Source organism: Thunnus albacares, chromosome 17 (assembly GCF_914725855.1).
Source record: "Thunnus albacares chromosome 17, fThuAlb1.1, whole genome shotgun sequence".
Lineage (NCBI taxonomy): Eukaryota > Metazoa > Chordata > Actinopteri > Scombriformes > Scombridae > Thunnus > Thunnus albacares.
In genome coordinates, this window is record NC_058122.1 from 22,504,660 (window position 1) to 22,517,624 (window position 12,965).

The 12,965-nt window shown below is 42.5% G+C and overlaps 1 protein-coding gene across 5 annotated transcripts in view; it reads left to right on the forward strand.

The window, feature by feature from the left end:
• cacnb1 (calcium channel, voltage-dependent, beta 1 subunit) overlaps positions 1-11,138 on the forward strand; it is a 30,518-nt gene extending 19,380 nt beyond the window's left edge. For 2 of the 5 annotated variants that reach the window (XM_044331672.1, XM_044331677.1), the window contains 9 exons: positions 883-1,043; positions 4,065-4,145; positions 4,233-4,291; positions 4,384-4,493; positions 5,224-5,232; positions 6,636-6,787; positions 7,154-7,249; positions 7,366-7,551; positions 8,983-11,138. In XM_044331672.1, coding sequence (XP_044187607.1) covers positions 883-1,043; positions 4,065-4,145; positions 4,233-4,291; positions 4,384-4,493; positions 5,224-5,232; positions 6,636-6,787; positions 7,154-7,249; positions 7,366-7,551; positions 8,983-9,519 — 1,391 coding nt within the window. In that variant the 3' untranslated portion in view covers positions 9,520-11,138. Of the gene's footprint in view, positions 1-882; positions 1,044-1,531; positions 1,561-4,064; positions 4,146-4,232; positions 4,292-4,383; positions 4,494-5,223; positions 5,233-6,635; positions 6,788-7,153; positions 7,250-7,365; positions 7,552-8,982 lie in introns of all 5 variants that reach the window. The other 3 variants (XM_044331674.1, XM_044331675.1, XM_044331673.1) reach the window with 3 other exon arrangements.
• Positions 11,139-12,965: the final 1,827 nt, after the last annotated feature.

Below are 12,965 nucleotides of genomic sequence, written 5' to 3' on the forward strand. Positions count from 1 at the left end.
AGTCAGGCATGATGATGAATCACGGCGCATCTCAGTGGGTTGCTGTGTGAAGTGAGAGAGAACTTAGGAAGTCTGTCATTAGCACACAGGACGGGACTGAAATAGAGTCGAGAAAGGCCCGCGCTCATTAAACTTGATAAGTATGTCTGGCTTGTGTGTGCATCGCCAGGACGACACAGACCTGCTGCTCAATATCCAGTGACAGCAGGAGAGAGCGAACGTGGAAAAATAAACAACTCTGATTGACATTATGGGTTTTTGATAATCCAATAGATCCACTGAACTGAGTTTAACACTTGCAATCTTAAAAAAAAGACACCCGTCTACCCCATCCACCTTCCCCAAACTACCACACCTGCATCACCAACAACAAACCCATCACACACTTTATCCTCAGCTTCCCTCTTAGCTCGATTCTTTCTTTCCTATCTACTACTTTGTTCCAGTTTCCTCCGAAGCCGCTCCTTTACCCAGTTCTTTCACACCTACACTTCAAGTTTTGTTGCTTTCTCGTCACACCGAAATCACTCCCTCCTCTGCTGTTTATGTTACTACACCCCACATCTGTGCCTGGCTTCACGATAATCTGATGTGTTCTTTTTTTTTTTTTAACCTCTTCTCAATGTTGTTTCCAGTTTTAAGTCATACTGTGCCACCTTTTTCAATCTCTGTGCCATCTCTTGCAAAATTCCTTCATGTCTCTGTCTGGATGCATCTCACATTCTTTCTTCTATTTACTCTTCCCCCTTTTCCTTTACACCTCTATTATTTTCTCTGCTCTCGTCCTCTTTCACTCCGCTTCTTTCTCTTCCTTCTCTGTTTCTTCTCTCCTCTTGTCCCCTTCTCCGCACCGCCCGCTCTCCCCTCCCCTCCCCTCATCAGCTCACGTGGACATGTCCACAGTGGCCTTTGACGTTGACCCCCTCGACCTGGATGCTGAGGAGCCCCCTGAGTCCCAGGGTGACCCTCGCTCCTCCAAGGGCATGTCAGGCAGCGTAACATCCCCTCAGGCCAACGCCCACCGGCTGCCCTTCTTTAAGAAGGTAACATTAGGGGCCCTGGACACTGCTAAGCTCGCCAGCATCCCTCCCGCATTTGTCCCCTTCTCCTCCAGGATGTGGTCAGGTCTACTCGCTCTCCTTCCTTTCTCCATCTCTCACTAACAGCTCACAACGTCCCGGCTGCTACCGTAGCTCCCGAGTCTAACACTGATCGGGCCCTCGGGCTCTGGTCACGATGAGATATGTCTGGATGTTTGTTTCTGTGCTTGTCAGCTGGGAGAGGCGTTGAACTAACTGATACACTCTGAAATGGCTGCTGCTGCATATCAGTCTGAGTCTTTTTTAAAATGAAGCCTCAGTGGATGCAGTCAGTATAAACTCTGTTTTAATCAATAAACAACTCCTCTCCCAACCCCCCCCCCCCCCCCCCCCCCAACCCCCTTAATCCTAACCTGTCAATAACTAAATGTGCTCTTGTGTTTTGTGCTTTTTTTTGTCTCTTCTGGCTTTTGTGTGGAATGATACTGTAGGTGGCCCAGCTAAACAGAAACAGAAGTCGGTGAGTGTGGTTCGTTTTCTAACGAGACTAACCTCTAACATTTCAACGTTTTTTTCTCTCTGTCTCCTCATCCTCTGTCGCCTTGTCTTACATTTCCCTTCTTGTGGTAACTTGTGGTCATATTATACAGTAAAAGCTTCAAAGGGGTAAGAATTCAGTTTGGTTTTCGTGTGCAGAATATTTTCACAGTACCTTCTCATGCTTCTGAGCACAAATATTCATGAGATCATTTGTAAATCATAGTGTCGCCTCTGTCATTTCCGGTCATTTCCCATGAGCTTGTATCACAGCTGTCAGTGTGTAGATGCAGGTGCAGATCCATCCCAGTGTCTGTTAGTCAGAGCGTAACAGTAATACACCCTGACATGCTTTCATTTCCATTTATGATGGCTGATTAGAGCCCACAATCAGCTGTTTTTATGCTTTTCAGCACGATTTGAATCATATAAACAAGCATTAGGCTGCAAGGCAAAGAAGTGTGTTAGTAGTAGGTGATACAGATATATATTTATTCCAATAGTTATCACAGCATTATCCTAATATTAACCTTTTTAACTGCGCAAATTGTCCCTCCCCTCTCTCCCATTCTTGTGATTTCACCATGATCAGGAAGACCTCATGTTCACAAAAGTTATTCTTCAAATGTCCTTTTTGGAATCCGCCCTGACCTTTCCATTAAAAAAAACCAACACACTATAGAGTTGTCATACTGTGTGCTATCTTCCTCAAATTTGAGGCAGGTATTCAGCGGTATTTACTTTACAGCCCCATGCTGCCCTCGCCCTTTACGGACAAAACCATGGGCTGTTATATAGACTGAAAAGACATTTTTTTACTCTAAGTAGACAAAATGTTTACATTTTTGTTAAATTCAAGGACCTTCTGCTCTGTTTCTGTATCATCTACAATGTTTCTGTCACTTTCACAAGAAACTTTAAGAGGTTTCCTTTCTTGGCGAGACCTTATTTATGCATATAGTCACTGTGGTTCAGGAGCTACAACCATTTGGATTTGGGAATGCCATTTTTTAAAGTTAAACATATTTACTAAATATTCAACTCTTCCCTTGAGTCAAACGTTTTTTAGTATCTACCTGAAAAAAATCCTATTTTTTATGTATTTTAAAGCCATTTTTAACTTATTGTAAACATAGCAACTGTCAACCACCATCTCTAAACATTACTATTTAAAAAGAATACTCTGTTATGTACAGTACATCATCATCCCTACATTGTGCGCCGTGCTAACGAACAAGCACTATTGTTATGTTCGGTGCTCTAGCTTTGCCCCTTTAGAGACAAGAGCCATTTGGAAACTTTTAAAATATGTATTTTTAGCTTCTGTGAATACAAATGAGGTGAAATGAGCTTCCGTTGCTCCGCTTTATGTAATGTAATGTAGTGGAGCAGGGCTCTCCAGCACTATCTCCTCCTGCTTGAAGAGCTGCGCAGCACACACACACACACACACACACGGAGGAGGAGGCGTGCTTGGAATACAGATCTAAAAAGAAAAGAGGAAAAAAAAAAAAAAAAACCCATCCAATTTTCCTGTTGTCGGAGTATATAGGACATGTAACTGTTTTCACCCCATTCTCATCGGAAAACAGACGGCTTCTAAAGAAGACAGATGCTTATGGAGTCCTTATAGATGAATCATTCTTTTCATGATTCATAATGTATGAATAAGCCTAAAGTTCATGCTCTACAATATGGAGCGTTTGTGAGTGGGTGTTCTGTATAATGTTTCTCCATTTTAAGTGTGAATGGCTTAAGGAAACACTCCAGTACATGTTGTGCTCTATATTTAAAAAAAATTTTAACCCCAGAAATCCATTTAAAAGACAATAAATAACGCAGGTAAAAGTCATATTTTAGATTTTCATCTTAAATGGCAAAAAAAAAAATTGAGATTATTGAATTTGTTTAAAGAACAAAATGTTGAAGCACGAATGTAAAAAGTCCATTTTTTACAAGTGGCGCTGTATACAGCTCAGTTACTGGCAGTCATAACTTGACAATTCCCCTCAAGTGTTTCTGCATAACAAAAAGAGAGAAGTGTGAAGGATGACGTTTGTGTTAGAGCAGCAGCGGCGGCGGCGGCAGCAGCAGCGCAGTCATGAGAGCTCTCCTGACACTGGCGTCTACTTTAATTATGGACACTAATTATGTGAGACTGCAGACTAAGAAATAGAAGCGAGCGCTTTCTGTGAGAAATTGATCCCTGCCTCCTAACATTCATAAGCTGTCAATAAAACAAATGGACTCCAGCGTCTGAAACTCGCCATCTATCAATCTGACTGCTCACAGCGGGGGAAAGGAGGACAAGGAGGAGAGAGGGCTATTGTGTTGAGTTAATTTTGATTTATGTATGCGTGGGTGTAACTCTCTGTGACTGTAGATCTGTGTGAGCTTTTTTTGCAAGTGTGTAAACGTACAGAATGTCAGACACGGCACGACTAAGGCGATTCACCCCGATGTTGGTGCTTTCCTTTCCTGGCACAGATGGAGCATGTCCCCCCCTATGACGTGGTTCCCTCCATGAGACCCATCATCCTAGTCGGGCCGTCGCTCAAAGGCTACGAGGTGAGGAGACGAAATGAGCAGCATGTGCTTGTTTTACATACTTCACTTCCATAGTGTGTTATCTTATACCTGGTGCTCCCTTTTTAGGTGACAGACATGATGCAGAAAGCACTCTTTGACTTTTTGAAACACAAGTTTGAGGGCAGGTAAGAATCTAGTTGCTATCATGTAAGCTTTAGTTTATAAGGTTTCTGTTTGCCAATCAAGTAACAACTGGTGCACTGGATCACTTTTCTAGGATATCCATCACACGGGTGACAGCAGACATCTCCCTGGCCAAACGTTCAGTCCTCAACAACCCCAGCAAACACACCATCATTGAGCGCTCCAGTACCCGCTCCAGCCTGGGTAAGACTACACACTTCAGCTCTCCACAAAAGTGAGAAGTTGCCACTCAGACAACTGACAACAACTAGGATCTTTTTTTTTTTTGGTTGTTGTTGTTGTTATTTGATGGTTCATAAGAGAAAGAGAAATACTGCAATGGAGATTAGGCAATTGGAAAAACATTTCTTTTCATCACGTCACATGGCTGAACATTCATTTAACTATCTTTCACTATCTGTGTTTCATATCTATATCGCTCTTCGAGTGTGTTTCAATAGATAGATAGATAGATAGATAGATATCCATATTTTACATTTAACATGTTAAAAAAGGAGTTGAAATCTTAAAAGAATATATCGAAAATATCAGAAAAGCACATAAAAATTCGAACTTCCTCAGCTTAAATTCCTGATAATTTAAGATTCAAATTTACATTTTGAATGTGATGAATCTGCGGGCTACCTGGAATTTAGGATTCTGGATCACAAAACATTATTTCTGCAATATTTACAAGTTGATACACTATAGTTTCATTTTACAGACTGTAAAGGTGAACAAATCATCTAAGTACCATTGTTCATCATCCAAAGACCTGAAAGTATCATTTTTTTTCCCCTTTTGTACCTGCTCTGACTGCCTGAGTCTGATCTGGCCTCCTCTCTCTCTTCATCCTGTCTTTTCTGCCCTTCACCCGCCTCCCCCTTTCTCTCTCCCACCACCCATCTTCTTCCCCCACCCTCTTTTGATTCAGACGTACTGGGTACGTATGCTCTCCTTCCAACAAGACAATGAAGCCCTCTTTCCCTCTTCCCTCCCCCTTTTTTTCTCACTATATTCATCATCCACTCATACATTGTTTGTCTGCCTGTCTGCTTGCCTGTCAGTTTTTCTGTTCCTCATACTTCTGTGTGACAGCCTGTAGTCTCCAACAAAAAGGAAAGCGTTACAAAACCAAAGCGGGAACAGATCCGTGGGAGGGCAGAAGGGCGACTGGTAGCTGCTCTACAACTGTGAGCAGGAGCGAGCAGAGAAGGAAGCTGATACTTTTTATACTGATCTCACCCTTATGTTGCGACCTGATGCTGTCCCTTTACTGTATGTGTGCAGTCATACCCAAGGATAGCCTCAATAGAAGCTAGACCTAAGCCTCATAAACTCAGTGTGGTTGGGTTTTTTTTTTCTATTCATAGTGCAGAAGCAAGATCTCACTGAAGTCAAATCCAAATTTGCAAAAGTTTTTGTTGAGGTTAATGGAAACCTTTCTTGCTATGTCTTTATATGAGTTAAAGTTCATGTTTCTTATCACTCAGCGGACGCCCTGTTTCGCCTCCAGCTTTAATTCTTTATCCCTCAGCCCTCTGGAGGCTGCTAAAATGTGTGCAGGCCCCGTGTCTTTGCAGATTGCCTTGCCCCTGTTATCTCTCGCTGCCGCTGGGATGGCAGCACACACACCTCGGAGGCGATGAGGTTCGACTAGACAGGCGAGGAACATTCTAGTTTCCGTTTTAATCTCTCCCCTTACACGTCAACAGGCTGATAAAAAAAAAAAAGAGAGGGAGGGTGTGGGGGGACTGTGCTCGAAATGCTAAATAACAAGCTCTTCTAGGCTGTTATTGAGAGGAACAATGAAAACAAAACGCCCAAGCAGTCCGCAGACTTGAGTGGTTCACCTGATAGAATAATTACTGCTGTGTCTATTAGCTCTAACAAAAACTAATGTTCCACTTCATTTGTTTGATGAGGGTGTTTTTTTTTTGTTTTTGTTTTTGTTTTATTTACATGGTGAGAAATTGTGCCCTTATTATTGGTTATTCCAGATGCAGTGGCATCTCATTCTTAAGTGCCTCCTTCCTTTGCAACTGTGAAATGAAAAAGATGAGAAGCGCATAAGGAATAGTCGGGAGGTGGCCGCAGAATGAGAATGCAGCACTGCTCCATTTAGCTGTGCATAAATGGAACTTAAACCGTGATCTGATCTGATTCATATGCTTGGAACTGTTTTCTCTAAAATTTCGACATGCATGATTAAGTACTAACATGCCAGTTATGTACTTGTGCACTAAGTAAAAGGAAGTATGGCTGATAAACTGTGTCTCTTCAAGGGAGAGAAGTTTTACATGATTGTTTTTGCTCACGTGTCTTATCTGTTTCCTGGGCCTTCAGCGGAGGTGCAGAGTGAGATTGAGCGTATCTTTGAGCTGGCCCGCACTCTCCAGCTGGTCGCTCTGGACGCGGACACCATCAACCACCCCTCTCAGCTGGCTAAGACCTCCCTGGCTCCCATCATTGTCTATATCAAAATAGCCTCACCTAAGGTATGGCAGAAGATGACCTTTACATTCAGACTTTCACATTAAAGCGTCTAACAAATTTGACTCCCTCATAAAAAAACATTTCATGATTGTTTACATCCATGTTGGCTTGCCTGCCCTTTTCATTGCTTTTGTAATGCTACTTTTATTGATGTGTTATGACAACCAACTGCAGTAGAATAGCATGAAACCCACAAAAAACATTGCTCTTACAAGTGGTCAAAAACTCTGCAGTGTACCTTTAAATGTAAGCTTTTTTTCGATTTAAAATTATGACAGCATGCTTCTGTGCAAAAGTGGGCAAGTACATAAATAATAAACATAAATAATTGTTGTTTCAGTAAACGCAGTGCTGTTATCTCCCTCCAGGTTCTCCAGAGGCTTATCAAATCCAGGGGGAAGTCCCAGGCTAAACACCTAAATGTGCAGATGGTGGCAGCGGACAAGTTGGCTCAGTGCCCACCTGTGAGTTTTGTGTTGTGAGAGAAGCCTCTATTAAAACAGCAAACATCCATTTTGGTTCTGTAAAACCTGAAACCCCCCCCCCCCAAAAAAAATGTTTATTTTATTTTTACGTGCAGGAACTGTTTGACATCATCCTGGACGAGAACCAGCTGGAGGATGCTTGCGAGCACCTGGCTGACTACCTGGAGGCTTACTGGAAGGCGACACACCCTCCGAGCAGCAACCCACCCAACCCTCTGCTCAACCGTACCATGGCCACGGCAGCCCTGGCTGCCTCTCCTGAGCCCGTCTCCAACCTGCAGGTACAGGTGCTCACCTCCCTGCGCAGAAATTTGGATCTGTGGCCTGACATGGACGGGCCTGTAGCCAATGATGAAAAAGTGGAAGAACACGCTCTCTGAAGTCCAGCAGAGAGAGGAAGGGGGGGGACTCTGGCAACTCAACCTCAACCAAAACCCAGCAGCCTGATCCCTTTACCCTGAAGGAAGAATGCATTAAAACCCTGTTTATGCTGTATATAGAAACACAACACAAATGAGGAGTCACGACACACATTCACACAAAGTTTCGAGAACATCCACAAGTAAAATTACACAGTCTGTATCTTAACAGGTCAGCGTTTCCTTCCCTGCACTATTATAACTGTGAGAGCTGCTCAACTCAGTCCACACTGGACTTAAGGAATAACCCATAAGGCACCTCTGCCCCTGGGGGCCCCCTCCATTTCACTGTAATCAAGAGTAAAATGATACCTCCTGCCCCCCACCCTGTCCTCTTTAGCTCTGTGGCCTCCTTTCTCCAGCACTTTTTCTTCTCTGGGAGGCTGAATCCAGTTTGCTGTCCTCCTCCGTGTTGCCATGGCACCACCCCTGAAAACAGCAAGTCATGTCCGCCTCTTCAAACAGAAGTGCTTAGTTTGGCGGAGGCTGTTACTAACAATCTGTCCGATTTAATTTATTATCGTTTTAAAAATGATTTTAACAGAAAAATACTAAACCGACTATGTCTTTATTTCCAAGTTACTACTGGTTACTCATAATTATGATGAGCTCCACACTTAACAATGAACACCAGATGGCTAGAAACATGTTTTATATCTGAAACTGCCTCCTTCTACACATTTATTAAGGCTTTCACTTCAGACAATCTATATCTAATCTATAGAATAGTCAAATGCACTTTAAATTCACTTGTATCTCTTAATTTACATATGATTATTAAATCTCTTCAGCTCTGTGTGTCAATGTAAACATAATATGATGCAGAGCTGAATTAATTACGTAATCATCTGGTAGTTGTGGTGCTATTTCTGCTTTTTTTTTTTGTACCATCAAGTCAGTCAGCCAGAAGGTGGCACTGTTGTAATGGTAAATATTCAGTCTGCTTGTTGATTAACTGCTCGGGTGTGTTTTTGTTTGCTGGTAGGTAACGTGATTTTAAAAATGGATCCGTTTGTAAAACTTATGTGCTTTGACTAATTGAGTTATTGCTATTAGAGCGATGTCAGTCATGAGCTTTAATGCTTTCAACGCAAAGTCTTCCAGCTAGAAAATTTTAGTTCATTGTGTGCGTGTGTGTTTCTTTTTTGTTTGTTTGTTTGTTTGTTTTGGATGTCCTGTGTTGTATTCCCTGCTTCACGCTAACCCTGCTGACTAACCACTCACAGTTTGGTTTTGCTCTGCTGTTTGTGTCTCTGCATGGTTGCTGTGTGGCATGGCTGTGACTCGCTGCAGGGGCCATACCTGGTACACGGTGAGCAGAAGCGGGAAGGGCCTCTGACAGAGTGTGGTGGGAGCGGCACTCTGCATGACTACCAGACAGACTTGGGAAAGCCTCAGCAGCAGCAGCAGCAGCAGACATACCTGCGCTCTTCTCGTGGCCAGCTACGAGGAGGGAGCGGCCGGGGCCTGTCACGGCAGGACACCTTCGACTCCGAGACGCAGGGCAGCCGGGACTCTGCCTACACCGAGGCCGGCGACTCCTGCATGGACATTGAGACTGACCCCTACGAAGAGCCCGAGCCCTACCGAGGGGGCGGGGGCAGTCGCCTCCACCTGGCGCAGCATCACGGCCGACAGGCCTCCTGGGAAGACGAAGGCGCTGAGCCAGACCAGGAAAACCTGAACCACCCTCCGATGCCGAGCCAGACGCAGCCGCATGGACGTGCCAAGCTGAGGGAGCGTTACTGCCAGGACCCCGTGGACACAGGGGCCAACATGAGCCGCAACAAGAACCAGGACGACTGGGGAAGGGACGTCTACATCCGCTGAGTACACATCATACCACGGAGGCAAAGGAAGCTACTGGACAGACTGAGAGCAGGGAGAGATGAAGGGGGTTCAGAGGGAACTGAAGTGTGGGTTTGGGGCCATGCCAGTCAGGCTAAACAAATTAATCTGTTTACATCCCAGTATAATGTAAAGAAATACATCAACTGCCAGATGCCATTCTCGTCAACTTCTTCTTGCAATTCAATTTATTTATGTTTAGAAAAAAATAATATTGGTCTGTTTTTTGTTTCCTATGTTAATACTGCATGAATATCATAGATTTCTATACTGACAGCACGAGGACAGTAATTGTTACGATTGTGAATCTATGATTGTGATCCGTATGACTCAATCTCTCCTTCAGTCGTAGAGTGTGAAGGCTGGTAGAGCTGTAGTCTGTCGTGTCTGTCCTCTGCAGTCTTAAACAGGGTCTAATGTCACCGTCCCCATGTACAGTGTCAGGGTTTCTCTTTACCTTAATCTCACTCAGTGCTTTTGGATTTCAGGGTTTCCGCCTATTCTAAGATCCACGAGTTATGAGTTTGTCACCTCCACTTTATCACCCAGACCTTAAAAAAAAGCTGGTGGAGAAGTTGCCATATTTAAAACACGAGAATTTATCGCTGTTGCTACACTCATGTCAGCTTGATAACAACAAAGAAATACACTCCAAAGACGTTTACTTCTTCCCTGACGTGGTTCAGCCACTGTACCCGACTGTACACGTCTGACCCAGTCCTCCCGTTTCTGTTTTCCTCTTCTTCGTGGGTGCTGAGGGCGCCCGCAGTATTCACTCGTTCTCTGGTTTTGTAATGTGGTGCAGATTTAAAAGCAGCACTGCAGTTGTAGTCGTGTGAATGAAGTGTCCTGCCTTAGTCACTCCCACCCCCTAAAACACCCTCATTTCAAGAAAACTCCAATCACAAGTGCCGGAATGTCTCGCCAAGCCATGTCCACCACTGCTACGGTGGGATGTCTTAACTCTTGTTACACTCGTTTTCATGCCATGTCCGTGTCTTTTCGTGTCTCTTGTGGCTACTCTGCACCGTAGCCCGTTGCTGTCGCTCCAGCACATCTTGTTTTCTTTGCACCAGCTTTGTCGTCTGTTTTTCCAGGGCTAATGGTTATATAAAAAGTACTTGTGTGTGGTTATTCACTCCGAACTTCACCCCCAAACAGCTAGCTAGTCTGATATTAAATACCACTCTCTTCTTACTCTTGATTTCTGACTGAATTAGTGTTGATATTTTTTTTTTTTTTTCCTGTGGACATTTTTTTTTTTTTTTTTTTTTTAATCTTCAGTTCTTGTGAGGTAGTGAGAGGCGTAACAAGTAGGGTGGGGGGTGATACAGGGGGTAGGATCAACTTTGGTCTTTACTCAGTTATCTATAATGGAGAATCCATGAATGTCTTTGGCGGGCTGCTTCGGCCCGCCCCTGTCTTCAGTTGAATAAATAAATATTAAATAATGATCAGTAAATAATGTTATTGTTGCGTTATCGCAATTGTTAAAAATATGAAATAACATGTATCATTGGTGCCTGATTGTAGCTACATTTTGCTTTTTCTGCCTTTCATTTTTAATCTGTGGATAAATTCGTATTTTAATTAAAAATTTAAGCAGAAAATGCAATTGTGTCATTTCATTGATGTGGAAAAATGTGATTATCAAACACAGATTCCAAAGATGCAAGTGTTTTAACCTTGTGACCTGTTGTAAGCGTACATACATCCATGTTTTTTTTATTTCTCTCAGGACACATGCAAAGAGATTTCAGTCCTGAGGAAACCATAGAGTACAATAGAGTAAGCTTTTCTTCTTCTTGAGCTCAAAGACTAGACTGTTTACTTCTTTTGCACACTTCAACTTCCTCACTTGATTGTTTCTATGAACTATTATCACCAGAACACTATTTTTAAATTTCAGCACATTTTAATCCATCCACCAAGTCTTTGAGTCATGGAGGAAACATAATAGGTAAAAAAAAAAAGATTCAAGTCAGAAGTTAGATTGGTGCATCTGAGCCCAGGATGTGGTTTTTACTTCTCAGATCTGGCACTGTTATATCTTCATCTGCAGCTCACCCATGCTCTGCAAAGGAGAAAATGTCACAAACAAAGAAACGGTTTCCACATGAAACTCAAACGTGAGCCTTACATCACAGTAATATGTAACAAGGTCTGTTGTGGTGGTAGACAGAGCCCAAGTGTGCCTAGATGAGTGTAATATCAGAGGAACAGATCTGAGTTTGAGCTAAACAAGTTAAGTTAAACAATTATACCTCACATCCACTTCAGGATATATTGATGTGTATGTTTCACACTTTAATTTTAGTCACAAAGGGCAAAAACAAAGGCAGGACAGCAAAACTGCATAAAAAATGCACAAAGTAGCTAAAGTTTTAAATATATTTTAAGATAAAAAGGACATAAAAAAGAAATTGTGGCATGTTTTTGGTGAAACGGTTATATTTCCTGTAATGCACTCCACACAAACACCCTAAAAATAGAATCTAGAAGTGAGAAATATGTACAGGTGGACTGAGAAACGTTCGTCACTATCACTTCTAGTAGCTTTAATCCTCTAAAATAGAGATGGGATTACTCTCATTAACCTAACCTGAAAAAAAGACCCCAAACAGAGCAGCTAGGGCAGATTAAGAGGTCAAAGGTCAAGTCAGAATATTCAGACCAGTACAGCTGAGTCAGCAGACCAATTAGGATTTGTAGGGAGGATTAATGAATACATCATTTTAATCTCATCATTTTTGTCATCTTGGAGAACATTGTAGGATGAATCTAAAAACTTTCTTTTAATCAGTGTTTTTAGATATTTAGAGCCAATAATCATGTTGAATCTTCACAACATCTGTTATTATCGATGTTGTTATTGGGTCAGTTATTGGAAATACCCAGGAAGACTCGATGGGTCAACGGAAATTCAGGGGGATTCCTACACCTAGTTTTGCTTTCACCTCTCGCTTCATAATCATGTTCCTGATACTCAAAAAGAGGAAGGGAAACTGCTTCACTTCGTTTTCCATATATGGACTGGACAGTAGCGTCATGAGCTGCGTCATCCGTCCACGCCTGTCGTCGGTGTGATAGAGGAAACGTTTATGTCTATGTGGCCTTCAAGTGCTGCTGGCTAAACTCTGACTTCTGAGCTCCGACATATGAGGTAGGATGTGTGCTGTTGGTGTGCAGTGATTTTTCAATTAAGCTTTTGTTTACCTTTACCTGGAACTTTTTGTTTCAATTTAGAGCGCAGATAGCACAGACCTGTAGATAATGATAGATAAAAACAGAGGAAAATGGACACTTAAAGATAATGTTAGAAAAAAAAAAATATAAAAAAACAAATGTTTAACAACTGAGCTACAAGTTAAAGACAAATCAGTAATGCTCTGAACATATGAATTACAGGTATCAATGAAGAGTTTGAC